Source organism: Protopterus annectens, chromosome 12.part0, assembly GCF_019279795.1.
Source record: "Protopterus annectens isolate FY-2018-M chromosome 12.part0, PAN1.0, whole genome shotgun sequence".
Classification (NCBI taxonomy): domain Eukaryota; kingdom Metazoa; phylum Chordata; order Ceratodontiformes; family Protopteridae; genus Protopterus; species Protopterus annectens.
In genome coordinates this window covers 1,533,067,755-1,533,094,416 of record NC_056746.1, presented here as the reverse complement: position 1 = coordinate 1,533,094,416, position 26,662 = coordinate 1,533,067,755, and the positions used below count along the sequence as shown (strand labels likewise).

Genomic DNA, 26,662 nt, shown 5'->3' with positions numbered 1-26,662 from the left:
AATTGGCAAATGGTAATGCTAGGAGAAAGTATGTATAGAACTCCAGGTAGAAGCTTCTAGGTTGTCTCTGGTAGGTATGCCTCTGAGAAAGGCTGTAGAGGTAGATGCAGCCCTGGTTGAGTAGGGTCTGATCCCCTGTGGAATAGGTTTTCATGGTGCTTATAGCAAAAATGAATGCAATGGCCTATCCATTTGGAGATGGTTCGCTTTGAAATAGCCTTCCCCTCTGTCCTTGCAGCAAATGCCACCAGCAGTTGTTCAGATTTCCTTTGAGGTTTAGACCTGTCCACGTAGAATCTAAGTTGTCTGTGCACATCTAAGGAATGCAGTATCCATTCCCCTTTGTTCTGTGGATTAGGAAAGAAGGTAGGCAAATGAATGAACTGATTAAAGGCCACACTGGATACCACCTTTGGCATGAAAGAGGGATTGGTCCTGAAGGACACCCTGTCCGCATGAAAGATGATGAAAGGCTCCACTGCCATAAGGGCCTGTAATTCAGGTACCCTTCTTGCTGAAGTGATGGCTAAAAGGGAAGCTGTTTTCCAAGAAAGGAATTTTAAATCTGCAGTAGCAGCTGGCTCGAAAGGAGGAAGGGTGAGTTTCTCCAACACAAAGTTAAGGTCCCAGGCTGGAGTTGGAGCTCTCCTGGGTGGTCCTAAGAGAAGGGGGAGGTTCTGTGTTATAATGAGCTGAAATGGCTGAGGCGTGAATTTTTATTGAGGAAAAAGACAGGCCCTTGAGAAGCATCTCAGTTAAGTATTGTAAAATCTGAGGTAAAATGGGCACTGCTGTGCTCATCCCTTGAGACTGGTTCCAGGCACAGAATCTTTTTAATTTTTCCGCATAAGGTTTTCTAGTACTAGGCCTCCTTGCCTATAAAATGGCATCCATCACTGGTTTACTGAGGAATGGTAAAGGAGAGCTTAGGTAATTAGCCAGGCTGCTAGGTTCAGTGTTTGAAGCTGAGGGTGCAGAATCTGATTCTCCTGCTGAGACAGCAGGGTAGGAGTCTGAGGCAGGTGCCATGGGCCCAACAGTGACACACTGCGCAGGAGGAGGTACCAGTGTTGGCGTGGCCAGGCTGGTGCATTCAAAATCATCTTTGGTTTGTCCTGTTTGATCTTTAGTAGTACTTTGGAGAGCAGAGGCAGAGGAGGAAAGGTATAAACTGATAGGTTTTTCCAGCTGAAGGACAGAGCATTCACTTTCCAAGCTGGTCTGTGGGGAGTCCTTGCGGAACATTTTTCCAATTGATAGTTCTGGGGGGAGGCAAACAAGTCTATATCTGGGCTCCTCCATTTGCTTGTCAACATGTTGAAAATCCTTGGTTCCAGTTTCCACTCGTGTGGGTCCATGAGGTTTCTGCTTAGTCCGTCTGCCAGTGTTTTTAGTTTTCCTGGCAGGAATTGAGCTTGTAGATGTACTTGGTAGCTCAAGGCTGTGTTCCACATTGCCATGGCTAGTCTGCAGAGGGGGTAAGAATGCATACCCCCCTGCTTGTTTATGTGCCACATAACAGTGGTGTTGTCTGTCTTTACCATTAATTGTCCTGGAAGAATATGGTCCTTGAAGGCTGTTAGAGCATTCTGTATAGCTAACATTTCTTTATGATTGATATGATGGTGCATTTGGATTGGGTTCCATTTGCCCTGAATGCACTTCCCTGCCAGGTGCACTCCCCCATGCAGAGCCTGATGCGTCTGTTGTTAGGGTTTGGGTGGCAGGGGGTAGTGCGAATGGTAGTCCCTTGTTTTGGTGGCAGGCCTCTGCCCACCAAAGGAACTCTAGGCGTAGACAAGGAATGATAGGAATCACTGCTTCTAGATCCTGAGAATGTTGACACCATAGGCTTTTTAGATACCACTGTAGTTTCCTCATATACAGTCTTGCATATGGAATTAGAAGAATGCAGGAGGCCATGAGCCCCAAGGCTTGTAGTATTTGCCTTGCAGATAGCAGGGTTTTTGCGGCCACTTGTTTGAAGTAGGTTATCAAGTAAATTTGTTTCCCTGGTGTGAGGAAAACCATCTGGGAAGTTGTATTCCAGCTTGCTCCCAGGAATATAATTTGTTGACAGGGTACCAGGTGTAATTTCTTTTCGTTCATGGTGTACCCCAGACAAGTTAGCACCCTTTGACAAAAGCCAGATGATTCAAAAGTATGTCCTGGTTTTCTGCCTGAATTAGACAATCATCCAGGTATTGGTATATTTGAATATTTCTTTGCCTGCAAAATGCAATGACTGGAGCTAGGCACTTTGTGAATACCCTGGGCGCAGAAGATAAGCCAAAGGGCAGTGCAGAGAACTGATAGTGTGTGTAGCCTGCTTTGAAGCGTAGGTCGCTTCTGCAAGATTCCGTGATTGGGATGTGCAGGTATGCTTCCTTTAAATGTAGTGTTGCCAACCAGGCATCTTTGCTTAGCATAAGAAGCAACTGGTGAAGAGTCGGCATCTAGAATTTTGAAATCACAAAAAGGTGTTTGGAGTAGGCAGGTCCAGGATAGGACGCCACGAATTGTCTTTTCTGGGTACCAGGAAAAATCTTGAATAGAAATATTGTCCCTTTTCCTGTTCTGGTACCAACTGAATAGCCCCTATGCTTAAGAGGGAGAGTACTTGCTTTTGGGCCTCTGCCCACTGATTTTGAGATAAATCCGGCCAACCGCTTGGAGTTGGTAATGTGTGGAAGTGAAATCTGTATCCTTGGGACACTATACACTATATTTAAAACCCATTTGTCCTGGGTAATGAGTCCCCAGTTCTTTGCATGAAGTGCAATTTTTCCCTCCAAAGGGGCAGTCAATTGAGAAGGGCTTGGTAGTTTTAAAAAGAAGTAATTGAGACAGATTACCATGGGGGGAGTTTTATTACTCCCAAATTTGGAAGTGGAGGCCCCCACTGCTTAGTCCTGTGCGTCCCCGGGGACTGACGCCTGGGTGCTCTGCTGGATCTAGGTTTGGACTGAGAAGGTCTGGGAGAGGCAGGAAAGGACCAATTCTTAGAAGGCCAATGCCTACTAAATCTTGGAGGTTGTACTTGTAAAAAATCTTTAACAGTTTGCATAGATTTAGCTTTTTCCTCCATCTTTTTAAGAACTTCTTCTGCCTTGTTGCCAAACAGGCGGTCCTGATTTAAGGGAGCATCCAATAATTTCGCTTTAACCTGATCTGGCAAGGATTGCTCCTTAAGCCAAGCATGCCTTCTAAATACAGACCCAGTTACCGCAGCCCTGCAAGATGCCTCTAGTGAATCAAAACCACATTGCAATGTATGTTTACCAACTTGTTCAGCAGAATGCAGAAAATCCTGTAAATCCTTATTTTCAGCACAATCAGGAATCAACATAATTTTCTGTTTAAGCAATCCAATAATATGCAGCTGATGCTTTAACATATGAAACTGGAAATTCAAGGCCTTAATGGCCAAAGTTGCAGAAGTGTATACCTTCTTACTCCATCTATCCAGCGCCCTGGAGTCTGTATCAGAGGGGGTAGGATTTTTGGCAGTAGTAGCTTTAATGCCCTTGGGTCCCTGCGAAATGGTTTCAGGATCTGCAGTAGGATTTTTGAAAAGGAACTTGTGAGAGTCAGGAACCCTGTAATATCTATCAGGTTTACTGGAAGCAGGAGGTAAAGAGTCAGGGGCCATGCTAGATTCCAAAAAGTCATCATCAACAATGTCCAGTACAGGAGGTATAGCTAAAGGCCTGTGCTGGGGCAGGAGTAAGAAATCCCTAAGCCTCTTTTTAGAATCAGAGAAATCCTGACTTTCCCAACAAAAAAACTCCCTGAGAGTATGCAAGGTTTCACCAAAAGAGAAATCCTCTGCTCATAGGTAGATAAGGGTAAATCCTGGTCATTAGAGGAAACAGAAATTTCAGAATCCTGCTCGGAAGTATCATAAGCAAACTTAGTCCTAGGTCTCATAGAGGGAGAAGGTTGGCTTCCCCTGATTAAAGTAGCAAAGTCTTCAGTCATTCTTCTCATTTATTTTTTAGGCATAGAGGCCTGACCATGCGGTCTGGGCATCAGTTTTCTAGGCATAATTCGAGTTTTAGGCCTTGAAGAAGAAGATGGCGTTGGTTTAATATGCAAGTCAGTAGGCCTGAATAAACCCTCAGAAGCCAGTGCCTGCACAGCAGCTCCGGACCCATCCATGGTAGAGACATCCGCAGGTTCCACAGTTGAAGTATCTCGCGGCATACCGGACTCTGAATGGGTCTCAGTAGAGGCCTTGGAATCTGAAGTAGCGGGTATCACTGGCTGTGAAAGCGCCTCACTGAGTACCGGCGAACTGGGCGGCCTGTCTCTGTCTTTAGCTTTGCGTTTTTTTGGAATGTCAGTAGTCGGATGGCTTACCAAAGACATATCAGGATAATTGAACCTAACACCAAAAAATTTAGAAGCGCAAAATACCAATGACGGACAGTTCGTGGTTTAAATAATGCACAAAACCGACAGCGAGGTACGTCATGGTCACGGCCAAGGCAAGGAATACAGTATGAATGAAAATCATTATGAGGTATTTGCTTTCCACAAGAAATGTAATTATTTACTTTTACTGACATCGGTTAAGAGCACAAAAAAGTTTCCCCAATGGGGTACTTAGCTTTTAGTTGAAGACTTTGGTTCTGAAACTTGAAAACGAAAATTTCACGAGTCGGCCGACCGGCACTTGCAAACTGCTTCTGCTTCGGACACTGCACGGCAAGAAAGACTGATGTAATGACGTTGGCTGCATGTTTTATACCCCAGATGACCTGACGTCATGGAAGAAGAGACAGCAACTGACGTAGGACCCAAGACTTTGTTAATCAGGCCGAATGAGGGCTACTGCAAGCAGATAGCCCAAATGTAATGACTGCAACAGTGAAACACGAAGAACACATATATATATATATACACACACATATATATATATATATATATATATATATATATATATATATCTACATATACATACATACATATTTATCATTTCTTATCTTTTCATAAAGCATTCTGGTAATGGCGGTTAGTCAATTAATTCATTGGAACCTGTACAATGGCCAGAGAAAGTGTAAAAGCATTTGGCCTAAATACAGTAATAAAGATTCTCCCTGATGCCTGTACTTTTCAATATTAAAGTTACTTCGGAACTCAATGTTTCCTGGAGTTACAGTATGAATTTATGTTGTGGGTGTTCTTTTATGCTGATCTTCAAGCTTTCCAAATTAGTATGAAAGCCTAATTTTGTCATCTGGTCTTCTTTATAAACACCACAATTCAAAGGCATCAATTTTTTGCTTGTCATTTTCTTCACTGTCCAATTTTTGCATCAATATGTAGGTCTCTGGTCTCTGTCTAGACACTGTAACACCAGAACTGGTGCCTTTGGAGCCCTATAGTAACAGCAACAAACTCTTTACAAGCTTGAGCTCCTTCTTACCCATATTCCCTCCTTGTTATTCAATTTTCCAGATGGAGTATGCTCCCACTGTAGTAACCCTGGTTCTAGGTTATATCTGAGAGAGATTCCCTACTTTCCAAAAGATCACTCAAGTGTCTCAAGAAAGGCCAAGTTGAAGGAGGACAGTGGTTTGTCCCATTCTCCTGACAGAGACCAGAGAAATCTATTGTTCTGATAAAAACACTTAACTTACATATCTCTCGGGTCCTGTCTGGACACTCCTACAGCAGGACATATTTCCCAACTAACATGGATGGCCTACTCCAATAAGCCATTCAAACTGGCTGTCCAGAAAGAAGCCCTTGCTCTGGAATAGAATCAAATCTGTACTTGATAACAAAGGTATGTAGGGAAGACCAAGTTGCTGCTTCTGTAATATCCTGAAGTGTTTTGATTTTGTGGAAAGGCCGTGGACATAATTCGAGCCCTAATAGTGCATGCTTTTGGTGGGACACTGAGCTCTTTGCCTGTTTTGTCATAGCAGAAGATGCAGTCTGAAATCCACTTTGCCAATGTAATTTGAGAAATCTTCTGACCAGTCTTGGTCACTGAAAAGGTGAGAAAAAGCAGCTAATCTTTCCTGAAGTCCGTTCTGCAGTCCAAATAAAATCGTATATGTATACTTACATCCAGGTAATGAAGCAGGTACTCCCCTTTATTTGTGCACTTAGGAAAAATATGGACAAATGCATATGTTGTTGTTTGTCTTTCGGCTTTTCCCGGTTAGGGGTCGCCACAGCAGAACTCCGGTCCACTAATGATTGGCAGTAGATTTTCACGAACGCCAAGGTGCCAGCTCGATGTCCAACCTTCAACAAAGGCACGCCCATTTGCGCATGTCTTTCGAACGCCCATCCACCCATGGGGAGGACATGCAGATTACTTCAAATTAGTCTGCTTAACTACTTTAGGTAGGGGATGACAGACTTATTTTCAAAAACATTTTGTCCTGAAAAATTATGTAAGGGCACTGAGAAAATAAGGCATATAACTCTGAAATCTGTCCTGTGAGGTAATGGCTAGAAGAAAAAACATCTTCCATGATAGGAATTTGAGAACTGCTGAACCTGCTGGCTGAAAAAGAGGTCTCATCAGGGATTCCAACATGAAGTTCAGATCCGAAGCTGGTGCCAGTTTAGCTAATGGGGTCTGGAATGGAAAATGACTAAGAAATGCTTTACAACACTGGTGTGCAGTCAGAAAGTGGCTTGGAAAGTCTTCATGATAAAATGATATACCTGTTAAATGAACTACAATTGAAGATTAGCAAGCCCCTTTGTTGTACAACTCAGTCAGGAAGATTAGGACCTCTTCTAATACTGCTGATGTTGGAGAAATCCCTGGGCCCACAATGAAACTTTTTTCATTAGTCTCTGTAAATCTTTTTGGTTGAGTTCTTGTGGGAGACAGTTACTAAGTCCATCTCCTCCAGGGGGAATTGAGAGTTTTGACCATTATTGGAAATGGAGAAAACAAGCTGTTTGACTGAGGGATTCAATGTCTGCATGAGGCATTCTGGATGGGTGAGTTAATAAAGTGTAGCTCTGTGGAAGAAGTAACAGTCTCTTCTTTAGATGAGGCCACATCAAGGGGGACCAAGAATAGCAATACCAAAATGGCGGTATTAGAATAAGTTGGGCCTTGCACACTTTGGCTTTCTGGAATAGTCTTGGAATCAGGGGAAGTGTTGGCTATGCATAAAGGAGACCCAGGGCCAATTGTGAAAGAATGCAACTCTGGGTGACTGCCCTTCTAGAGGAACAATGTTGAAAAAGATTGAAAGGTGAAGCAAAAACATTTCAACAAGGTTCCTCCCTACCCAAGTTAAGATACGTCCATGGATACCATAGCTGAGGGAATTAGTTTGGTGAACTGAATTTTGTGGAAGGGTTCACCATTTTAGACATTTCCTAATGGCCCTTGATAATCTTACTGTGTGATGCACTGGTTGACAGGACTGATCCCTGACTGGGTTCGAAGTATCTATTGTAGTATTCTCATGTTTAGTCTGGCATAAGGAATCACTTGAACTGAGGCAGCCATTAAACAGAGTAACTTTAGGATCATGGCTGCAGATGTTCTTTTCCTGATGGAGTAGATGCGAGAACTTTTCTACAATGGCTAAGACCCTTTCCTGAGTAACACCTGCTAGCTGATTTCAGGTATCGATCCAGCAACCTATGAAAACTAGGTCCGGGGAAGGTTGCAGAATTGATATGACCATGTTGATAGTGATCCTCAAAGACAGACAGACATGGAGCAAGTACTATCTTGCTATGATAAGCTGATCCATATAGAGCTGCTATGAGCCAATCGTCCAATTATAGGAAGCTCTAAATCCCCAAATGTTGCATGTGAGCTGAGACTGGCACCAAACAGTTGGTGAACACTCAGGGGACTAAAGTGAGACCAAAGAGAAACACAAAAAAACTGTAAATGACTATCTCTGACCTGGAAGCAAAGATACCTTCTCGATGATTATGACGATGATGATGATGATCATCATCATCATATCCTGTGAAAATAAGCATACTTAAGGTCTAAAGCGCACATCCACCCCCTGCCTGAAAACACGGGAGCATTGCTAGCACAGTGACCATCCAGAAAGATTCCTTTTTCACATAACTGTTTAACTAACTGAGGTAATTAATCAGCCTGGTCTTTTTGGGCAGTAAAAAGAACCTGGAGTAAAATCCATATCCTCTCTAGACCAGTGGGACCTGCTGGACTGCTCTTTTGCTGTGGAGAACTTGTACCTCCTTTGATGCTGCTTCCCTTTGTCTGGGTGGCACTGAAGAAACTGGAAGTCTGGATAGCTGGTGATGTAGAAAAGGGAAAGAAGTAGCCTCTAAATACAATTCTCCTTACTCACGAATTTGATGTGATGGCCATCATCTCTGGTACTTGCAAGGAGATATGTCCCCTGACTGCCTCCAGAAGGAAACAGTCAGGCAAACTTTATGGGTCACAGAAATGGAATCAAAAGGATCCCCTACCTCCCTAGTTGTTCAAACCCCCTTTACCCTGGGGCAACATTCAGCTGAAATTCTCCTTTTGCCAGAGAACCTCTATATTTTTATTGTCTGTGCCGGGGTTGTTGGGATTTACAAAACCAGAAGTTCATGGCCCCTTTCTGGTTATTCTGAAAGGTACTTTGAGGTGGTGATGACCTTAATCTCAACTGCAGTGACCGTTTTGCCCTCTTGCTTATATGTAGACAATCTAGCCTTGTCATACTGTTTGAAAAGTGTCATCAAAAGGGAAATTTGCAAATGTCACCATGAAGTGTTCCAGAAAATCCATTAGGTGCAACTAAGCCTGTCTCCTCATAGCTAGGTTTGATTCTACCTTTCTGACTGCTCCATCCATTGCACTTTGTAGAAGATGAATGGACAGAAAGAAAACTGCATTCAAAGTTGTCAGGTTTCTATCAGAGTTTGTAGATCTCTTGCTTAAAATTGTTTCAAAGTATCTGCTGTTTCCTGTGCAATGTCCCTTTGAAACTCAACCATATGCTCCATGTAGTCTAAGACTCTGACTGAGAACCAACACACTTCACTAAAGGCTATCCATAATCTTAGAATCCTTGTTAGGAGGATGTATGAACTTAGCATCCTCAGAGACATAATTTTTGGTGGCCACAGCTACAACTATGGAGTTAACAAGAGGTCCTTTACTCAAATACAGGCCATCTTTGGGGATGTGCAGAACTCTGTCCAATTTCCTGGGAATAGACTCAACTACATCTGGCTCTTTCCAGACTTTGGAACAAACAATAAATCAGCTTATATGGAAGGGGGCACTACCCATGCAGCTGGAGGAGAGGAATTATAGGCCTCCTGTAAAATTTGTTCTTGCAGGGAGGTGGGGTCTACTGGCCGTGAGCCCCTCCTGTTTCATCATCTCCAAAATTATGCTGAACACAGAGTCTTTTGGAAGGGATTTAGGGGCCACCACCTCTATGTCCAAATTTATATGCCACATGGGCTAATCTGAGGGGAAGTCCATGTGCTTCTTCTTTTACTTTGTGTTCCTACTGGGGATAATGTGACAGCACTCATCGGAATGTCCTTGGGAAAAGGAATCCCCAGATCTCACCAGTGATGTCCTATGCATCTTCTGGTCTTGTGAGAGCATCTGTGAAGTCCTGCCCAAGCATCCAGATTTGTCAACATCCCAGGGTGGAATCAGTGGTGCTACATCAATAGGTATAAAGGAACAAAGTTGCCTTCTGCACCATGTAATTAACAACAATTCCTGGAGCCGGAGGAATGTGTATAGATGACAACAAGGTAGGGACCAAAGCTAGCACTGCCAGCCCATCTAAAGGTGCTGAGGCCTAAGGAGCTGAAGCCAGGTCAGGAATCTTAAGTCCTGAGGTGGTGAAGGCAGAGCTCTCAGACACAGAGGATAGTCCTGATCGAACTGGGGCTGACAATCTCAGTGCCTGCCTATCAATGACCTGGAGTCGCATCAAGGGATCAGTATCGAAGTTACTGGTGCAGCAGTAGTTGGCACTGGAGAAGTTAACTTAGTGCTATAGATGGTGCCCATCCATTTCCTACCAGTCCCAAAATCAGGCCATAGTAGGAAAGGTAGCTTGTGGCACCAAGATCATATTTCAGCCCACTGTAGGCACCATCAGGATTGAGATGATGAAGTATCAAATCTGGACCTTGACAAAGACCAACATCACATGCTCCCAATAGAGTTGTGTGGGACTTCTGAGAGACCTGTGAGATCTTACTGAAACAGTGGAAGGAGGCCTAGAAGAAATTAGCCTGGATAACTTTTTTGCTAAAAAGAAGTCCTACATCCAGGTGTACAGTTGTCCTTGGTGCCTAAAGATTCTTGATGTCAAAATGGAAATAACCTCTGTGTCAAGATGGACAGAATCTGTGAGAAGATACTCTAGGTCATTGAGGATATAGTGAACGGGTGAGGGTATCTGCTGGAGTAGGTGTGGATTATCTGGAGTTTTTGCTGCAGAGAATTTCTCTAGTAGTGAAAGTTCCTCCACCCTTCTCTTACCCTTTTCCTCAACAGAGAAGTGTGTCGACAAGCCCGTTGGTCCCAGTTCACAGGAAGCAACCTCTTTGCCCACCATCTTACTTCAGCAATCTTCCAAAGAATGAGTACTAAAGGATTTATAAACGAGACAGTTGCCATTAAGATGCGACACCTCTAAACACAATAAACAGTTCATGTGGGTCTCGGGTAGACAACTTTTACCCCTAATGCTTTCACTTCCTAAACCACTATTTGCATCATTACTCATATTAAATCATTTCTGACAAAAAGATTACATTAAAGAGAAGTTGTTAAGGTGCTAGCACCTACAAAAAAGGAGAGATGAAAAAGGATGGCCTCAAGCCCAATAAGAATGACTGGGTAGGAATGGGGAATATGGTGAGAAAGACTGAGTCAAGCTTTGAAGAGAAACTGGATAGAAAAAGGGTTCCAAGACTTAGGTCTATCTTTTGCTACAATTATAAGACAAAATTTACATATCTGTGAAAAAACAATTCACAAATGATCTAAATCCTTTTCTAGTCATGCAAGCTCAGAGGAGATGCCATTGTCATAAAGGTGGCAGTGAGATTTAGGAGATTTATCAAAATGGAGGGATTGTGGGCAGGAAGGAGCGTGATCTTGTGTAGAGTTGGTTGCCATCACTATAGAGTTCCAAAAGCACCAGTCCTGCTGTTCCAGTCTCCAGACAGGACCTAAGAAGTATGATGTTTTTTTGAAAATAACACAGCTTGAACAAGCTGGATCTATGTATGCACAGATAGTGCTCTGCACATTAAGATCTTATCTAGATCCTTAATGGATGTTCTGCCAACAGCAATTCATCAGATTTCTTAACTGCTCATCATACAATTACTGATTACCAACTCAAGAAGGCAAAAACAGTCGATTACTTCTATTTCTTCCAAATCAAGAATAGGTTTATGTTAACAGTTATCATCATCTTTGTCTTCTTCATATTGAAGTGTAAACCCATTTTGAGACTGTTTTTAAATCTTAAAGGAAAACTCCACCTTCTCCTACAGTTTAACTTAACTCTTAGGTTGCTTTTCTCCCTAAAATATGATTCCAGTACTTTGTAGGCACCTGAAACCTGCTAGTACTTTATAAAAAAATGAAGTTATGTCTTACCATAACATTCTATCTGAGTTGTCCATCTTCATTTGTCATCAATGTGTGCATTTGGTTCTGATCCCTCGGAAATGACTCGTCTGCTTCTATAACTTGTGGATTCCAAAAACTCTCTAGCACATCCCTTACCCATAATGTTCAGGGTACAGTACCTCAGATCAAGTCTGTTCATGAGTGAAAGAAGGAAGTAAAAATACCTGAAAGAGACCATATCTGGAGTAACAATCAATTCCAAAGGGAAACCTGTCAGGGCGGGATGTGCGTTCTTCCAGGAAATCTGGCAGTGGGACGGAGGGAGGGGAGTTTATGACTAATGAAGATGGATAACTCAGATGAAACCTTAAGACATAGCTTCTTTATCTGAAGTTGTTAATCTTCATTTGGTCATAAATGTATGGGGACACAGTCCCCAGCTACTTATAATTCTGGGTGGACTCAAGAAGGAGATTCCTGAGCACCATCAAACCAAATGATGCTCTTTCCCTTGAGACCAGATCTAACTTGTAATGAGTAAAAATGGTTTGGGGGGACGCCCAAGTTGCAGCTGCGCATATGTCATTTATGGATGTTCTCAACTGGAAGATAGCAGATGTAGCTACCACTCTCATTGAGTGTGCTTTTGCTGTTTCTGGCACAGGAATACCGTTCTTATAAACAAGGGATCCATTTGGCTCGAGTCACTTTGCTCACAGATTGTCTGAATTTAATGTGCGAAAAGGAAATAAACAGCTGGTTGGATTTTCTGATACCTCTGGTCTTGTCAAGGTAGAATCTTAGTTGCCTGTGAACATCTAACAGGTGTAATAAGTACTCATCCTTGTTAGAGTAATTCAGAAAAAACACTGGAAGATTGATGTACTGATTAAGGTTGGTTTCGGAAACTACTTTAGGTAGAAAAGACGGGTTTGTTCTGAGAGAAACTCTATCCTTATGAAAAATTAAATATGCTGGCCTAGACGAAAACGCTTGAATTTCCGAAAATTCGTCTAACTGAAGTGATGGCTACCAAAAAAATAGTTTTCCAAGATAAAAACTCGTTCACACCTGAGGGCTGGTTCAAAGGGGGGTTGTGTCAGAGCTTTTAGCATCACAGTAAGGTCCCAAGGAGGCAATAGGATCCTTGTAAGAGGGGTGTAAGGAGGAGAGGACCTTTCAAAAAGGCTTTACAAAGTCTGTGTGAGGCCACTGATGATCCATGGAAACCACTGTAAAAATCAGAAATGGCTACTAGTTGCACTTTAACAGTAGAAGTGGAAGCACCTTCATTGAAAATGGAGGTTAGGAAAAAAGAAGTTATGTTCTTACTACAATGTTCCATCTGTGCTGTTGATCTTCATTCATTCTTGATTGATGGGCTCGGTTCCGAACCCTCAGAACCGACTCGGCCGTTATACAAAACTCGCGCCAGCTCAAAAACTATGAAGCTAAGGCCTCTCTTCCCATTACCTCAGATTGAGTTTGCCCACCACTAAGAAAAATGGAAGCTCTGTCTGAGGAACAATCCTATGACAAAAAACCCCAGGACTAGTTCCAAACCTCCAGAGCAGGATGGTGCGATGTCAAGAATGAATGACGATCAACAACACAGATGGAACGTTATGATAAGAACATAACTTCTTTATCTGATGTTGTCAATCTTCATTTATTCTTGACTAATGGGACAGAATCCCCAGCTACTTTAGATCCTGGGTGGCCCTAAGGAAGAATATTCCTGAGCACCATAGAGCCAAAGGATGCTCTTCCCCTGAAGACCATATCTAACTTATAATGAGTGATAAAGGTATGAGGGGTAGCCCAAGTTTCAGATGTGCATATGTCTTCCATAGAAGCTCTGGAATGGAAGACCACTGAAGTGGAAAACAGATTTTGTAGAATCAGCTCTAACTTTTGTTGGTAGTTTGAGTGTATTCTGGTTGTATATAAAGGTAATGCAGTCTCATAACCATTTTGACAAAGTGACCTTTGATACCGGTTTGCCCAATCTGGTACCTGAAAAAGATAGAAATAGTTGGTTTGATTGTCTAGCGGATTTTGTTCTGTCCAAGTAAAAACACAATGGTCTGTGGATGTCCAACATATGCAAGCAGTACTCTCATTTGTTTGAAACATTTGGAAAGAAGACTGGTAAGTCTATGGTCTGGTTGATATTGGACTCTGATGCAACTTTTAGAAGGAAGGAGGGGTGGTTCTGAGTGATACTCTTTCTTTATGCAAGATTATATAAGGATGATTCACACACAAAGCCTGTAACTCTGAAATTCTCCTAGCAGATGAGATAGCTACTAGGAAGAGGGTCTGCCAAGATAAAAACTTGAGGTCACAAGTGGCTGCTGGCTCAAAGGGCTAATGAACTAGGCATTGTAAATTTAAGGTCAAATCCCAAGGAGCTACTGGATCTTTGAAAGGGGGGTTTTAAATGCTGAGCACCTTTAAGAAAAACTTTGCACAAACGATGAGACATAAATGAATGATCATCAAAACCGTTGTGAAAATTCAAAATGTCAGCCAGATGAACCTTAGCTGCAGAAGTTGATGCTCCCAATTGCAATAAGGTGGCTAAGTATTCCAGAACCTTAAAATGTGAAAAGTCTGGCAGATCAGGTTCTAACAAGCACAAAATCCAAAGCATGATGATGTAAAACAAAGGTTTTTAATGTAGAAAAAATATAAAAGATGTAAGTGCTTTCATTTAAAACGGTGTAAACTTCTTCAGACAAACCTGTAAGACAAGGCAAACATTTAAATAATACACAGATGCATCTAATTGGGCACAGGGAAACAACTAGCACAAACCTGACTTAAAAATTAACCCTGTAGTCTCACAAGTCATACTGCTGAATGTGTGTTAAAATACAATATTTAAAAACAATATGTTTAAACCAAAACCTTGTCAAATAAGAATGTTGTTTTGACACACTAAAATTCCAGTGCTTACACTTTGAAACTTAATGTTTGTGAAGGTGGTATTAGCAACTTACTCTGAGGAACAATCAAAAAGCATGTTACCTTGCTTCATGCAATTTTCTTTCTTTCCAGGGCCTTAAGCTTTAAGACAGGAGAGACAGAAGTCCCATCATTAATGCTAGGCCATTTACCTGCATGTAGTAAAATCTGCCATCTAAGTTCCTTTAGTTCTAACTGTGCTCCCCAAGGTTTTTTATCACTAAAGTCAATATGGTCTATGGCCATGAACTTAAAATTGCAGTCTGTACTCTCATGAATGTGCCTAGCTAGAGCATTATTTAAGCTGATCTTCCTGATGGAGTAGTCACGCTCGTAAATCGTTCAGCAAAGATTCCGGGCATGCCGCTCACCATGTAGAAGGTAAGCTGAATGAATTCGATTTGAAGTTGTTATGCTGTAAAAAAAATTACAGCTAGAAAACGCCTATTTAAAGGAATGTATCAGGCTCAAGATCATCCCAAAAGGTCTCAGGGTTTGGCGTTTTCCCACAGGGCTTGAGCACAATTCAGTTCTCCATTTAAACCTTTTAAAACTGTTTGATAAATGTGGGCTGGAGCTGCTCGAGTTGCTAGTCAAGTACAACACAATAGACATTGAAGGATTATTTAAGGAACTTGCACCCTGGATAAATCTATTAGGCATGACATAGAGTATGATTCTATGAGATATGAACATCATAGAATATACACTGGTATAGACCAGCATATAAGCAAATTAAACAGTGGCAAACTAAACAAAATAGACAGAGATGTACATGACTATGCCAATGGTGTGGCCTATCCTAAACCCCTTGGTAACTACAAAAAGTTTAAAGGTACTGCTGGGGAAACGAAATACTCCCCACATTCCTCCTAGTCCTTCAGGAAATAACAAAATCTTGCCTGAAAGAACAGAAGACATGGTTCTTAACTATGAGGAAGAGTACCCTGAGCCCAGGAGGAGTGAAAGGATTAAAAACAAGACCTATTACAACAGCAGACAACAAGCCCAAGTGAGGTTTCATGCCTTAGGGTTTCAAGGGGCTCGGCCGAAGAACAAGAACTGGAGAACATGAGTACCCTTATAGACTTTTCTAGCGACAATGAAAAAAGTATTGAATTGTCTGCTTTTGACTTTTTAAATATAAGTAATGAGGTAGAGCAAAACCGAAATACCCGCACTGTGTTTTTAAATCATAAAAATGATTTTACAGTTTATAATTACTCTAAATTTAACATAGATGAGACCATGGCTGATTTGCTTTCTAAGGGTATGACCTTTGTGCCAACCAAACAAATTCAGTTTTATTGATACCATAATTGACTTTAAAATGTATTTAAGGAAATTAAATCTGAGTTTATTCTATGAGACTGAATCACACACAGATGCATATTCTAGGAACATCTTTAGAATTAGTTGTACATACAACCCCCCCTTTACATCCTAAACTAGCTGTATATGAAAAATTATTTCAGTTAAACCTTTATAACCTAAGTAAGAGTTACCACAAGGAAGCCCACAACCTGGTTAACATTAACCAGGATGAACGTAACAGCTTGTTGTTCTTGCAAACACAGGATGTGAGGGTTATGACGCTGGATAAGGGGGTGGTGTTGTATTGATGGATGTCTCTACATACTCAGATAAGATGTTAAAGATTTTGGACACAGAGAATTATAGGGAGGTCTCCCTTAATGAACTAAATAAAGCATATATGAATATTCATGAGCAATTAACGGATATCTTTTTGGAGAGAAGAATTGATATTTCTCTGTATAATTACTTAAATACTACCACTCCTAGGGTTCCAGTGTTTTTTTGGCATCCCCAAAATCCACAAGGGCCTAGTGGCTCCCCCCATGAGACTCTTGGTGGATGGAAGGAACTCAATCACTATGTCTTGTGCTCAGTAATTGAACCATGAGTTAAAAAGAATTTTAAAAAAGGAATCCCAAATATGCAAAGATTCCTGGACCTTCTTGGAACACGTTAATAGAATAGAGTACAATGAGAATGATATATTGACAACTATTGATGTAAGGGATTTGTATACAGTCATCCCACAGTCCATTGGCCTAGAATGGGTTAGTGACCTACTATTAGAGTACAAAGTTAACCAGGAGAAAATCAACTTAATTTCAGAATTGTTAGAGATGGTCCTAACCAACAATTATTTTTCATTTAATGATCAATATTATTTACAAACAACTGGAGTGGCCATGGGGTCAGCTTGTGGGGGGGCATTTGCAAATATGGTCATGGCCCACTGGGAAAGAGTTTTTGTAGTCTAGTCCCATTACTACTCTCGCATCAAAATGCATCATAGGTACCAGGATGTCATCAGCCTTATTTGGAAGGGTTCTTCTGAAATGTTAGATGAATCGTGCAGAGATAGGGGTGAATATCATGGATGGCACCGAGGGAGAAGACACAAATCCTGGTGCCGAAGAGGTCTGCACCGAGGAAGCACGGAGCCGACTCATTTCCGTAACTGATGGAAATGCAGGAACCGAGTGACTCTTTGTCCTTTTTTTTTTTTTTTTTTTGGCTTTGGAGGGGTGGGGAGACCTCCGAAAATGGTGCCTTAATTAATCTGTTTTTCCTTATGTTTTTTGGTCTTGGAGGGGGTGAGACCTCCGACCCAGATAGAACCTCCAAAAAGGTGTCTTGAGTAATCCGCTTGCCCTTATGTTTTTTGGTCTTTGGAGGGGGTGAGACCTCCGACCCAGATAGAGCCTCCGAAAAAGGTGCCTTGAGTAATCTGTTTTTCCTTATGTTTTTTGGTCTTTGGAGGGGGTGAGACCTCTGACCCAGACAGAGTCTCCGAAAAAGGTGTCTTGAGTAAACCTTTTAAGATAAGTTTATTATTATGTGCTGCTAGTGTACAATTACTAAAACTAGCACAAATGTCACAGTCAGCTCTAATATGATCCACACCCAAACAGCAGACACAACGAACATGTGTATTTGAGTTAGGCATCTTACGTCCACACTTGTCACACTGTTTAAATCCCAACTTAGCTTTGTGTGACATAGTAAGGCAACAAGGCTATCTTACAGAGAAAATAAGGGAGAAAATACCAGTGATGTTATTTTTAAAAAATACCACTAGTAGAAAGGAAAGGCCTGTCAAAGACAAGAGAGAGGGACAGTACCAATAAAGGTAAAAAATTAAATTACCAAGGAAAAGGGTAGGAAATAGGTTTAGGTTATAGGCGACGGTAAGAAAAGGCTAACTTGACTAAAAATTAAATAATTTTGAAGAGAAATGGTCTTAAAATTAACAATTTTCTACTTAGCTTTGAGAGAGATGGCTAGCACGTCTGACTAGGAACACGGCAAACAAGATCTGGAGTAACTAGGAGAGCAGATGGGTAGGTCTTAGCCGAGAGGTTTTGGCTTGCGTCAGCTGGGAAACAGCCTTATTGGTTCCGAGGATGGAACCGAGGTCTTAGCTGTAATGAAAGAACAAAGATTTACAACATCACATATATTAGTTTAAGGGTGTGCACACATGAAACCAGGTTATTGTACGTTTTTTATTTTTTTCCCCTAACACATTTGTTTGTTTTTCAATTGAATTGTACAGATTATAGGTCACATTAAAGGTGGGAAAAGTTTTGAAGTTATTTATTGTGGTCTCATTTTTTTACATCACAAAAACCTGGCATTTTAACAGGGGTGTGCACACTTTTTATATCCACTGTGTATATATATATATATATATATATATATATATATATATATATATATATATATATATATATACATATATACATATATACATACATATACATATATACATACATATACATATATACACACACACACACACACACACACACACACATATATATATATATATATATATGCAGAGAAAGACCGAGATCAATACAAGGTTACAGCAATCAGGCTTCTTTAAGGCCAGTAGGTTGTAAGCTAAGTGTGAACACAAAAACTGAATCATAAAATCCTAAAACCAAAGAATGACATGGAAATGTTCCAAAATAATGAAGCAATCTAGCAGGAAAAAAAGATAACCTTTCTTATGAACTGTTTTAGTTACCTCACCCTCTCTTTAATACAGCAACCCCATGGTTAAAGTGCTTTGAAGTAGGTTATATTTTTAAAGTTTCAAATAACTACAGTTTCAGTATTTTGTGAATCTGTCTTTTCATGTTCGGTCTTGTGAAGCACTCCGGTTTAATAATGAATCAACAGTGTAAAGCAGAACTGGTTTGATACATGTTCTTGTCTCAATTACATGTTCAAATACCTTCTGTGAGAAGTACCAAGATACACAAGCTGGTAGACAGCATCATGACAGCCTCCTTAATGGAGTAGTCCATAAAAAAAGAATGTAGCAAAGAAGAATTTGCCATCTTTGAGAACATCTGAAGGGAGGATTTCAAATTCTTCAGTTCCAGTACATGCATAACATTACGAACAGGGGACACAGCATAATCTGATTTCAGAGCATGCCTAACAAAAAAGGTCAACCTCCCTTTCACCACAGCAGCAAAACAAGCTAAAAAAACAAAAAAACTGTGGGAAATAGGGCCATCTACTACATCTAATGAGTCGTGTTCCCAAGCGTATGTGTTACAGAGCAGGAGACACCTTGTTGCTTCCATCTTGCAGTTGAGATGTATAATGGGATATTAACAAAGTATTCATAACCTGTGACTGGAAAACTAAGTGGCTAGTAAGAGGGAAATGGCCATTTTGGAGAAACACTGTCTGAAGAACTGCCAGAGTACAAGGCTTGTGTTTGTTTGCCCTGTATCACATAGCCATGGGATGTTAACCTTTCCCAACATTTATTTTTTGAAAAACATACTTTTCTTTGCTCATCTCCATGCCTTCACAGGTAGTAAGCATAAAAGGTCTCGTGCTTCACCTACAAGAGGTGACGAGCAATAGTCTGAAACATTATAGAAAGATCCAGGACAAAACATGAAAAGGTAATTATGGTCTTGCTTTAGTATTTAATGACCAAAAGGATGGTGTGTAAACTTAGTACAGCTGGGCCTTTGAAGGCCACATAAAGAAAGTCCATGCAGTACAAACACAGAGAAAGAACTGCATCTGTAGCAGTAAGCATATCCCAAGTGCACAGGATACTAGCACAAGCCTCAGGGGGAATGGCTTTTGTAAAATAGGTGCTGAGAGTTTTTTAGGGCTGCTAATAAGCAGCAGAAGATGGCTTTTCTTATATGAGAGAGAGATTCTGGTATGATTTCAAATGCCTCAGCTTTGAAAGACACAAGTTCAAATCCAAATGGTCAAAAACCTAACAGCATACAAATCATGAATTCAAAAGCATGGTATGGACAGAACATTTGAAAATATATAAACAGACACAGTCCCTTAACCTAACTCCTAGCCCAATCTGGAAGGCAAAACCTAAACCCTAGTATTAACCTCCACTAGAATTGCCAATTCTAACACTAAACTCAAAACCTTTTTCAGGCATTACAACAGTAGCATTTGAGCACAGTATATTACACATTTTGTACACTATAATACTCATAAAAATGACCTTGCTGAGAAAATTATCTTTCTCAGAATTGGTACATGGGCAAGAAGAAAAAAAATGTGTGCAAACTCGGGTCATTTGAAATAATAAGTGTGGAGTACCAATGGACTCATTTCAGAAGTCTGCCTGCAGTCAGCTTTAGCATTTAATGACAAAGCAATATAAAATTATTACTGGCTGATAACACTGATATACATGAGGCAAGGCAACACTCCAGCTGATAAGTGGCGAAAATTGCACCACACACCAATCCTATCAGAATTGTTTAAAACTATTCTGCTTTGCTAACTGTTACCACTGCTACATAAGAAATATTGTACAAAAGATCTCATGCTAAATGAAATTACAGCCGAATATCTAATCAAGGCAGGGCAAACACTGACATTAGTCTGTACTTAAAGTTTCTAAAGATTTAAAAAAAAAAAACAAACAGTAAGATGGACATTTGCATCCTAGTCATAGTTCCACACTACAGAAAAACACAGAAATTAAAAGACATAAATCAGACAAAATGCAGAAATTAAGTGAAACTTCTACATACGTCCTCCTGGCCACCATTTGATAGATGTCACAGTCGGACTGTTCAGGACAAATTCTTGTGTTGAGGGATCATAAGTGGCAGTTGTCTCCAAAGCACGTATGTGTGTTCCTGGAAAAGACACAATGTCAATGTTAAAATTCCGTCTTCACAGACCAGAGATACATTAAAGAAGTTAGAATTTAGTACACTCTATTCACAGGCTCCCTACCCTGTAGCATCCGCCACCTTAAAGATGGTATGATGGATTTGTCAGAAAACTATTCTCACAGAATCCCTAACATTCTTCAGTGAATCACAGCATCTTGAAGGTGAAAATAACTTAAGCACAGGATCTTGAAAGATGATGAGGTTAAGCCTGAAAACAGATCTGAAGAATGCAATTGGTGTTCTAGATTATGCACATAGGGAAAGCATGCATGCACTCCCATTGAAGACAGTGCCCCCAACACACACAATACTAATAACACTATGAAGCTGCACAACCTCTGAAGTCAATGCCATACTTGTTGGACATCTGAAACTGGGCAATACACTAATCTTTGAGGTTATGTGACCTTGGAGGTGAAAACTGCAAAGCAACAGAGTGTGGGATGCAAGTAGGCTTGCCCCTTTTGTAAACCTGGATCTAAAGGCTTGCGATAGTAACATCAGTACTGTAGCAGTTTTTGTGATGTTTTACTCTTTAGCACGGTCTTGTTCTAAAATATTGTGCTTTTCAGTTTCAGAATTTTGCTTCAGAGATTCTATGGTTCATGAAGTGTGCTGGGGAATCTCGTACTCTCGCCTTTGATGTACCTTGACTTGTACGAGTGCATGTGTATGAATCCTAAAGTCATCATATCAGCCCTCAAATATGCTTTGTAAAATGTGTCAGCTATACCACTTTTCAAACAGCAAGAGCACACTGGTTTCTTGCTTTACATTTTTACACGGTTTAAAATACATCATTTTGCTGAATCCTGAAAGCATACCTGCCCTCTCAGTATACCTCTCATACACTCAGAATTTTGAAGAACGTCCAGATTTTTGTCTCATACTTTTGCTTTGTTCCTCATAACAATTATGTGTTTTTTAGGCAAATCATTGAGGACTGAAGAAATTAAATAATGGCAGATATTTAGAGTTTCGAACTTCATATCCTTAAAAATGCATGCTAATGCAAACCCTGTTAGTCTATCAAGTTTCTAAGTTTATAAGTGCATTATACAATATCTGTACCTGATTTTGGACCTTTGTCCCCCATTATTTTTAGCTTTGTCCACAAAACTTGTACTTGGAGACTGAGTGGTATCAATGAAAAGGAAGTTTAAGGTGACAGATATGGAGGACCGACCATTCCCTTCGCATCCACATTTAAAAGAGAAATTAGATCACGGGAAGGAACCTGGGGACATCAAGTGATATCTCTGTGGATGGGTGTCATGGGTACCATGGCCATTATTTTCCTACAGTTTGGGTGCCATTTCTTCTAGAACATTACATCTGAAGGCAGTGCCATCTATAGCCCTTTTTAGGATGAGCTGAGTCAAATGCAGTACAGGAAATTGTTCCTGTAGGGTGGAACCTGGATTTAAGCCACATACATGGAAAACAGAACAGCTTTGGTTAGAATCACACTTAAATGTTCATGGTTGACAATATATTATTCTTCATTACAAATTAAAACATGAAAAATGTCTTCAAAATCATGCCACATGCCCATTATGTCTACTCACAAGGAGCACAGTTAAATGTGGTGGTACACCTAAATAAATCTGAACTTCACATATGTCTAATAAATGCACTGGGTTACCTGATCGACAATGGTAAACACCTAAGTTACTCTGTAAAATTGTGTACCACACCTGCAACTGTTACTGCTAAATTTAACCATTTCAAGCAAAGCTTCAGTCAAGTAGTGGTTAGTCCTTTCTTGAGGGATAATTTGACAGTTACATCATTAAGCTTCAATTGTGAAGCATCCCCCAGTCATGTGTTCAAATTCACTGTCCTCAGTTTCATCTACTGCCGTCAAGGACATGGAAAAGCTTCACTATTCAGAGATCAGACTTGTCTTCTTGTTCCATGACAGTGCAATCTTGGGGGTGCTGTGGGGCTTTTTCCAGATAGATGGTGCAGCAGGCTCAGCCCTCCCTGCAAACATGCCTAATTTGTCTACGTTTACACACTACCAATAAGACAGTACACAAGTTGAAATGATGTCTTCACATGTGAGCTTGGTAATGGATCTATACTGTCAAGTAACCCACCGGAAGGCTTAGTGAAGCTTGATAAAAACACCCAATAGGTGTAAAAATGAAAACACGTTTATTTTAAGCACAAAAAACACAGGCTTTTCGTCGGTAGCACAAACAAGCTTCTTCAGAACGTATAGAACGTCACAACATTAGAACCCCTACTTATGTTAAAACTTTATAATTGCATGATCACCAGGGTATGGATTCACAAAACTGAAGCTATGTAAAAACCACCCCTGAAACCATAATAAACATTGAAAAAACAAGTCCGCACACACTACTTAAAATAGAGAATTACATTGAATGAAACAATTGGCTATTCGCATTATATTGCTCTTATAAAACTGTTAAATTTAAAATACTTGTTAAAGAAACATGACCCTCTATTTACAAAATATGGACACCACTTGATTTTAAAACTGGAACATCGGACGAAATACGTAAAAATGACTGTCTAGCTGGAAGAGAAAAATAACAGAATCTGTTAACTGCAAGAGTAAAAACGGTCTATACACCTAAATAACCTCAGTTAAATTCAATAATATACAGAATAAAATACAGAATAAAAAATAAAAATATATATAACTATATGTGAGGTAAATAAACACTGATCACTCCTAGACACTATTGTTGTTAGTTCAAAACATACTTGGCCGGAAACCTATAACCCCCACGACTACCTATGCCATTAACCATTATAAAACTAATGATGTTGATAATGTTTTCCAGTAACCTCTACAACTATGCAAACCATAGGAGGGGGAAAAATTATTCCTAACTAGTGAATAATTACATTATAAACTGCTAATTTAAAAAAAATAACTGAAGCTTATTAAACCTACTGATAGCTTTAAAATACAAGAGCCAGATGAAACTTGGGAGGAAAAGGCCCAACTCTCTCCTTCAGGGAGCGCAACCGTATGATAAAAGATAATATTTCAAACCAACTATATCTATCCCTAAACCTGGATAAGTCTTACCAATAACATCCCTTAACTTGTGCCAAAATGCACTGTTATACTAGTCAGTAAAATCTTGCAATTTTCCACATCTGTCCATCCATAACTTTTTCTCAGTTTACATAAGGGGTGAGGGTGTCACATCATGAACAACCATATTCTAGAGCCAGTGTTCACACCACCGCGTGGGCTAGCTCTGCTACAGTAGTCTTTCCATACCAGACATGTATGTGTACTCGTACCTACAGCATGCATGTGTACTCATACATATGGCCAATTTAAAGTATCCAATCCACCTACTGCACATCTTTGGAATGTGGGAGGAAACCAAACCACTTGGAGAAAACCGAAGTGAACACAGGGAAGACATGCAAACTCAGCACAGAAGACACCCCAACCTAATGTTCCCAAAAGTAAACATCACTGCCTTAATCTTACAGAAAGCTAAATGGCTACCAGTAAATGCATGCAATATTTTATTATTATCTAATCTAACTTTTCAGCCTGTTGCATGACTACTGTTGCCCCACTACTAAAGCACAAATTAGTTACCAGGAACTCCTCAGCAATCATCAAAGTAATTTTGAGGAGTCCATTTCCTTACAAATACTACAATCTGTTCTATCAATTATGGAAAAGCTACAAAGTGTCCCCCCTAACTGTACTTGCTTTCCTTAACAATTAGGAATGAGACGATTTACTCTTTCTTTAAATCTAAGCTGACATGAGCACTTGAATGAAACATATTCCTTTAAATGCCCCAAAGACCACAGTTACTTACCCGAGCTGATTCCACCGAAACCTCTTCATAACGAAAGCATGGCCTGCTGAATTCCTTTTCCTGTGAAAGGAATCACTTGGCCACCATGGTAACGAACCAAAACAGACCAATCCTAAGCTCACCAAATTACCCCCCCCCCACACTTAAATATACCCACTCTGAGATTACACTAAAGGGAACAGATGACGCAGTTCACCATGGTGGACAAGTGGTTCCTTTCAGAGGGAAAGGAATTCGGCAGTCTGTGCTTTCATTATGAAGAGGTTTCGGTGGAATCAGCTCGGGTAAATAACATTCGTTGAAACATACTTTCGTTCAACAACATAGATTGATATATATATATATATATATATATATATATATATATATATATATATATATATATATATAGGGGTCTACTTTCTTTGATCGAAATACCATTACATCAAACAAAGAAAGTACGACCTTACTTTTGTGAAATTGCACTTCAACGAAAGTGCACTTTCGCAAATTCTGGTTCAGCGAACTGGCAATCTAAATAAAACAGAGCACTACAGTGGGGATAAGGGAATATAGTGGTTTCTCCACTGTTGTGCGATTGCGGAGTTAGTATATTTAATGTAGCAGGGATGTGGGGGTGCAGGAGGGCTTGCCCTCCTGCAAAACGGAGTTTAAATTGTTATTTTTTATTTTAATTGCTGGCTCACTGAACCAGAATTCAGGAAAGTAAGGTTGTACTTTCTTCAAAATAATAGTATTTCGATCAAAGCAAGTAGAACCATATACACACACATACATATATACATATATATATATATATATATATATACATATACATATATATATATGTATGTGTATATATATATATATATATATATATATATATATATACACACACATACACACACACACACACACACACACACACACACACACACACACACTCGCCTACACCTTTCTTCTCACTATGGGACTCGAAACATATTACTACCCTGTTTTACAGTACGTTTACAATGCTGGGTTGAGACCCATTTAATAACCTGTAATCAAGGTGTGCTGTCAAGAATGTCTAAATGTGCACTTCTCAATAGTCATACATTACTTGTGCGATTTTCAACATTCATATGTTATTACTGCATATTTTGTGCCAATCTAAACTTTAAATTATTTTGCGTGTTACTGAATAATCTTTGTAATATTCTATAGTTACAACTTTGTTTCTTTTATAATGCTGTACAGTTACTGCTTCTTTTTTTTTTGAATACATTTTAAACCTTTCTGTATCTATATACAGTCTGATGGTTCACGCTGCAGCTGGAAAGGGTCTGAGGATCAGTCCAAATACTTGGCTAAAAAATGTTCTCATGCTTTCTTGATTTTTTTTCCCACAACATGTAAGGTTATTTATGTGCACAGCAGAGCCAAAGCAACAATTTTCAATTCACTGAAATAGTATTTTCTTAGGACCTTCTTTGATGACATCTCTAAATAATCTCAAAGCATGCATCCAATGAATCCTTCTATTCACTTCTTAATATGCTACTGCAGTTTACTCTGAAATATTTCAAAAGTCCCCATCATCTCTACCTATCCTTTATGTTCTACAAAGTACCATATTCACTGAACTCAGTATTCTCACTGCTTCATTCCATAAACCTTATAACGTACCTTCCCGCTTGACACTTTCTACAGATTTACATTTTTTAATAACTAGAAAAAGGATTTCATTTTTCAAATTTCACATGCAACCTAACACAGCAAAAGAAATGCCTCCCCTCCTTCTTTTGGCTTTTTAAATTCATGACATAGACCGACATTTCCCAACTTTTTACACACACCTCCTGGCACTGCTCAGAACAGTTCATGTGTCTGATCACTTGCTCTCCCCATACTTGACAATAGTTAGTGCTCCCCATCTCCTGTGCTAAACTACAGACAGAAATTATTCATAGATTTTTTTTTTCTAGGCTAATGATCCAGAGAGATCTTTCTAAGCCTAGTCAAGTTTTTTCCACAAGAATAATGAAGTCCTGTATCCAAATAGGACATTGAGGGCCAGACATTTATAA

The 26,662-nt window shown here is 40.0% G+C and overlaps 2 protein-coding genes across 3 annotated transcripts in view; one reads left to right on the top strand and one right to left on the bottom strand.

The window, feature by feature from the left end:
• TEN1 (TEN1 subunit of CST complex) overlaps positions 1 to 26,662 on the top strand; it is a gene marked incomplete at its 5' end in the record, with an annotated part of 968,820 nt that overhangs the window by 262,568 nt on the left and 679,590 nt on the right.
• The window catches only part of ACOX1 (acyl-CoA oxidase 1), an 832,154-nt gene that overhangs the window by 463,649 nt on the left and 341,843 nt on the right, over positions 1 to 26,662 (bottom strand). For both annotated transcript variants that reach the window (XM_044090502.1, XM_044090501.1), the window contains exon 4: positions 20,638 to 20,745. In XM_044090502.1, coding sequence (XP_043946437.1) covers positions 20,638 to 20,745 — 108 coding nt within the window. The remainder of the gene's footprint in view (positions 1 to 20,637; positions 20,746 to 26,662) is intronic.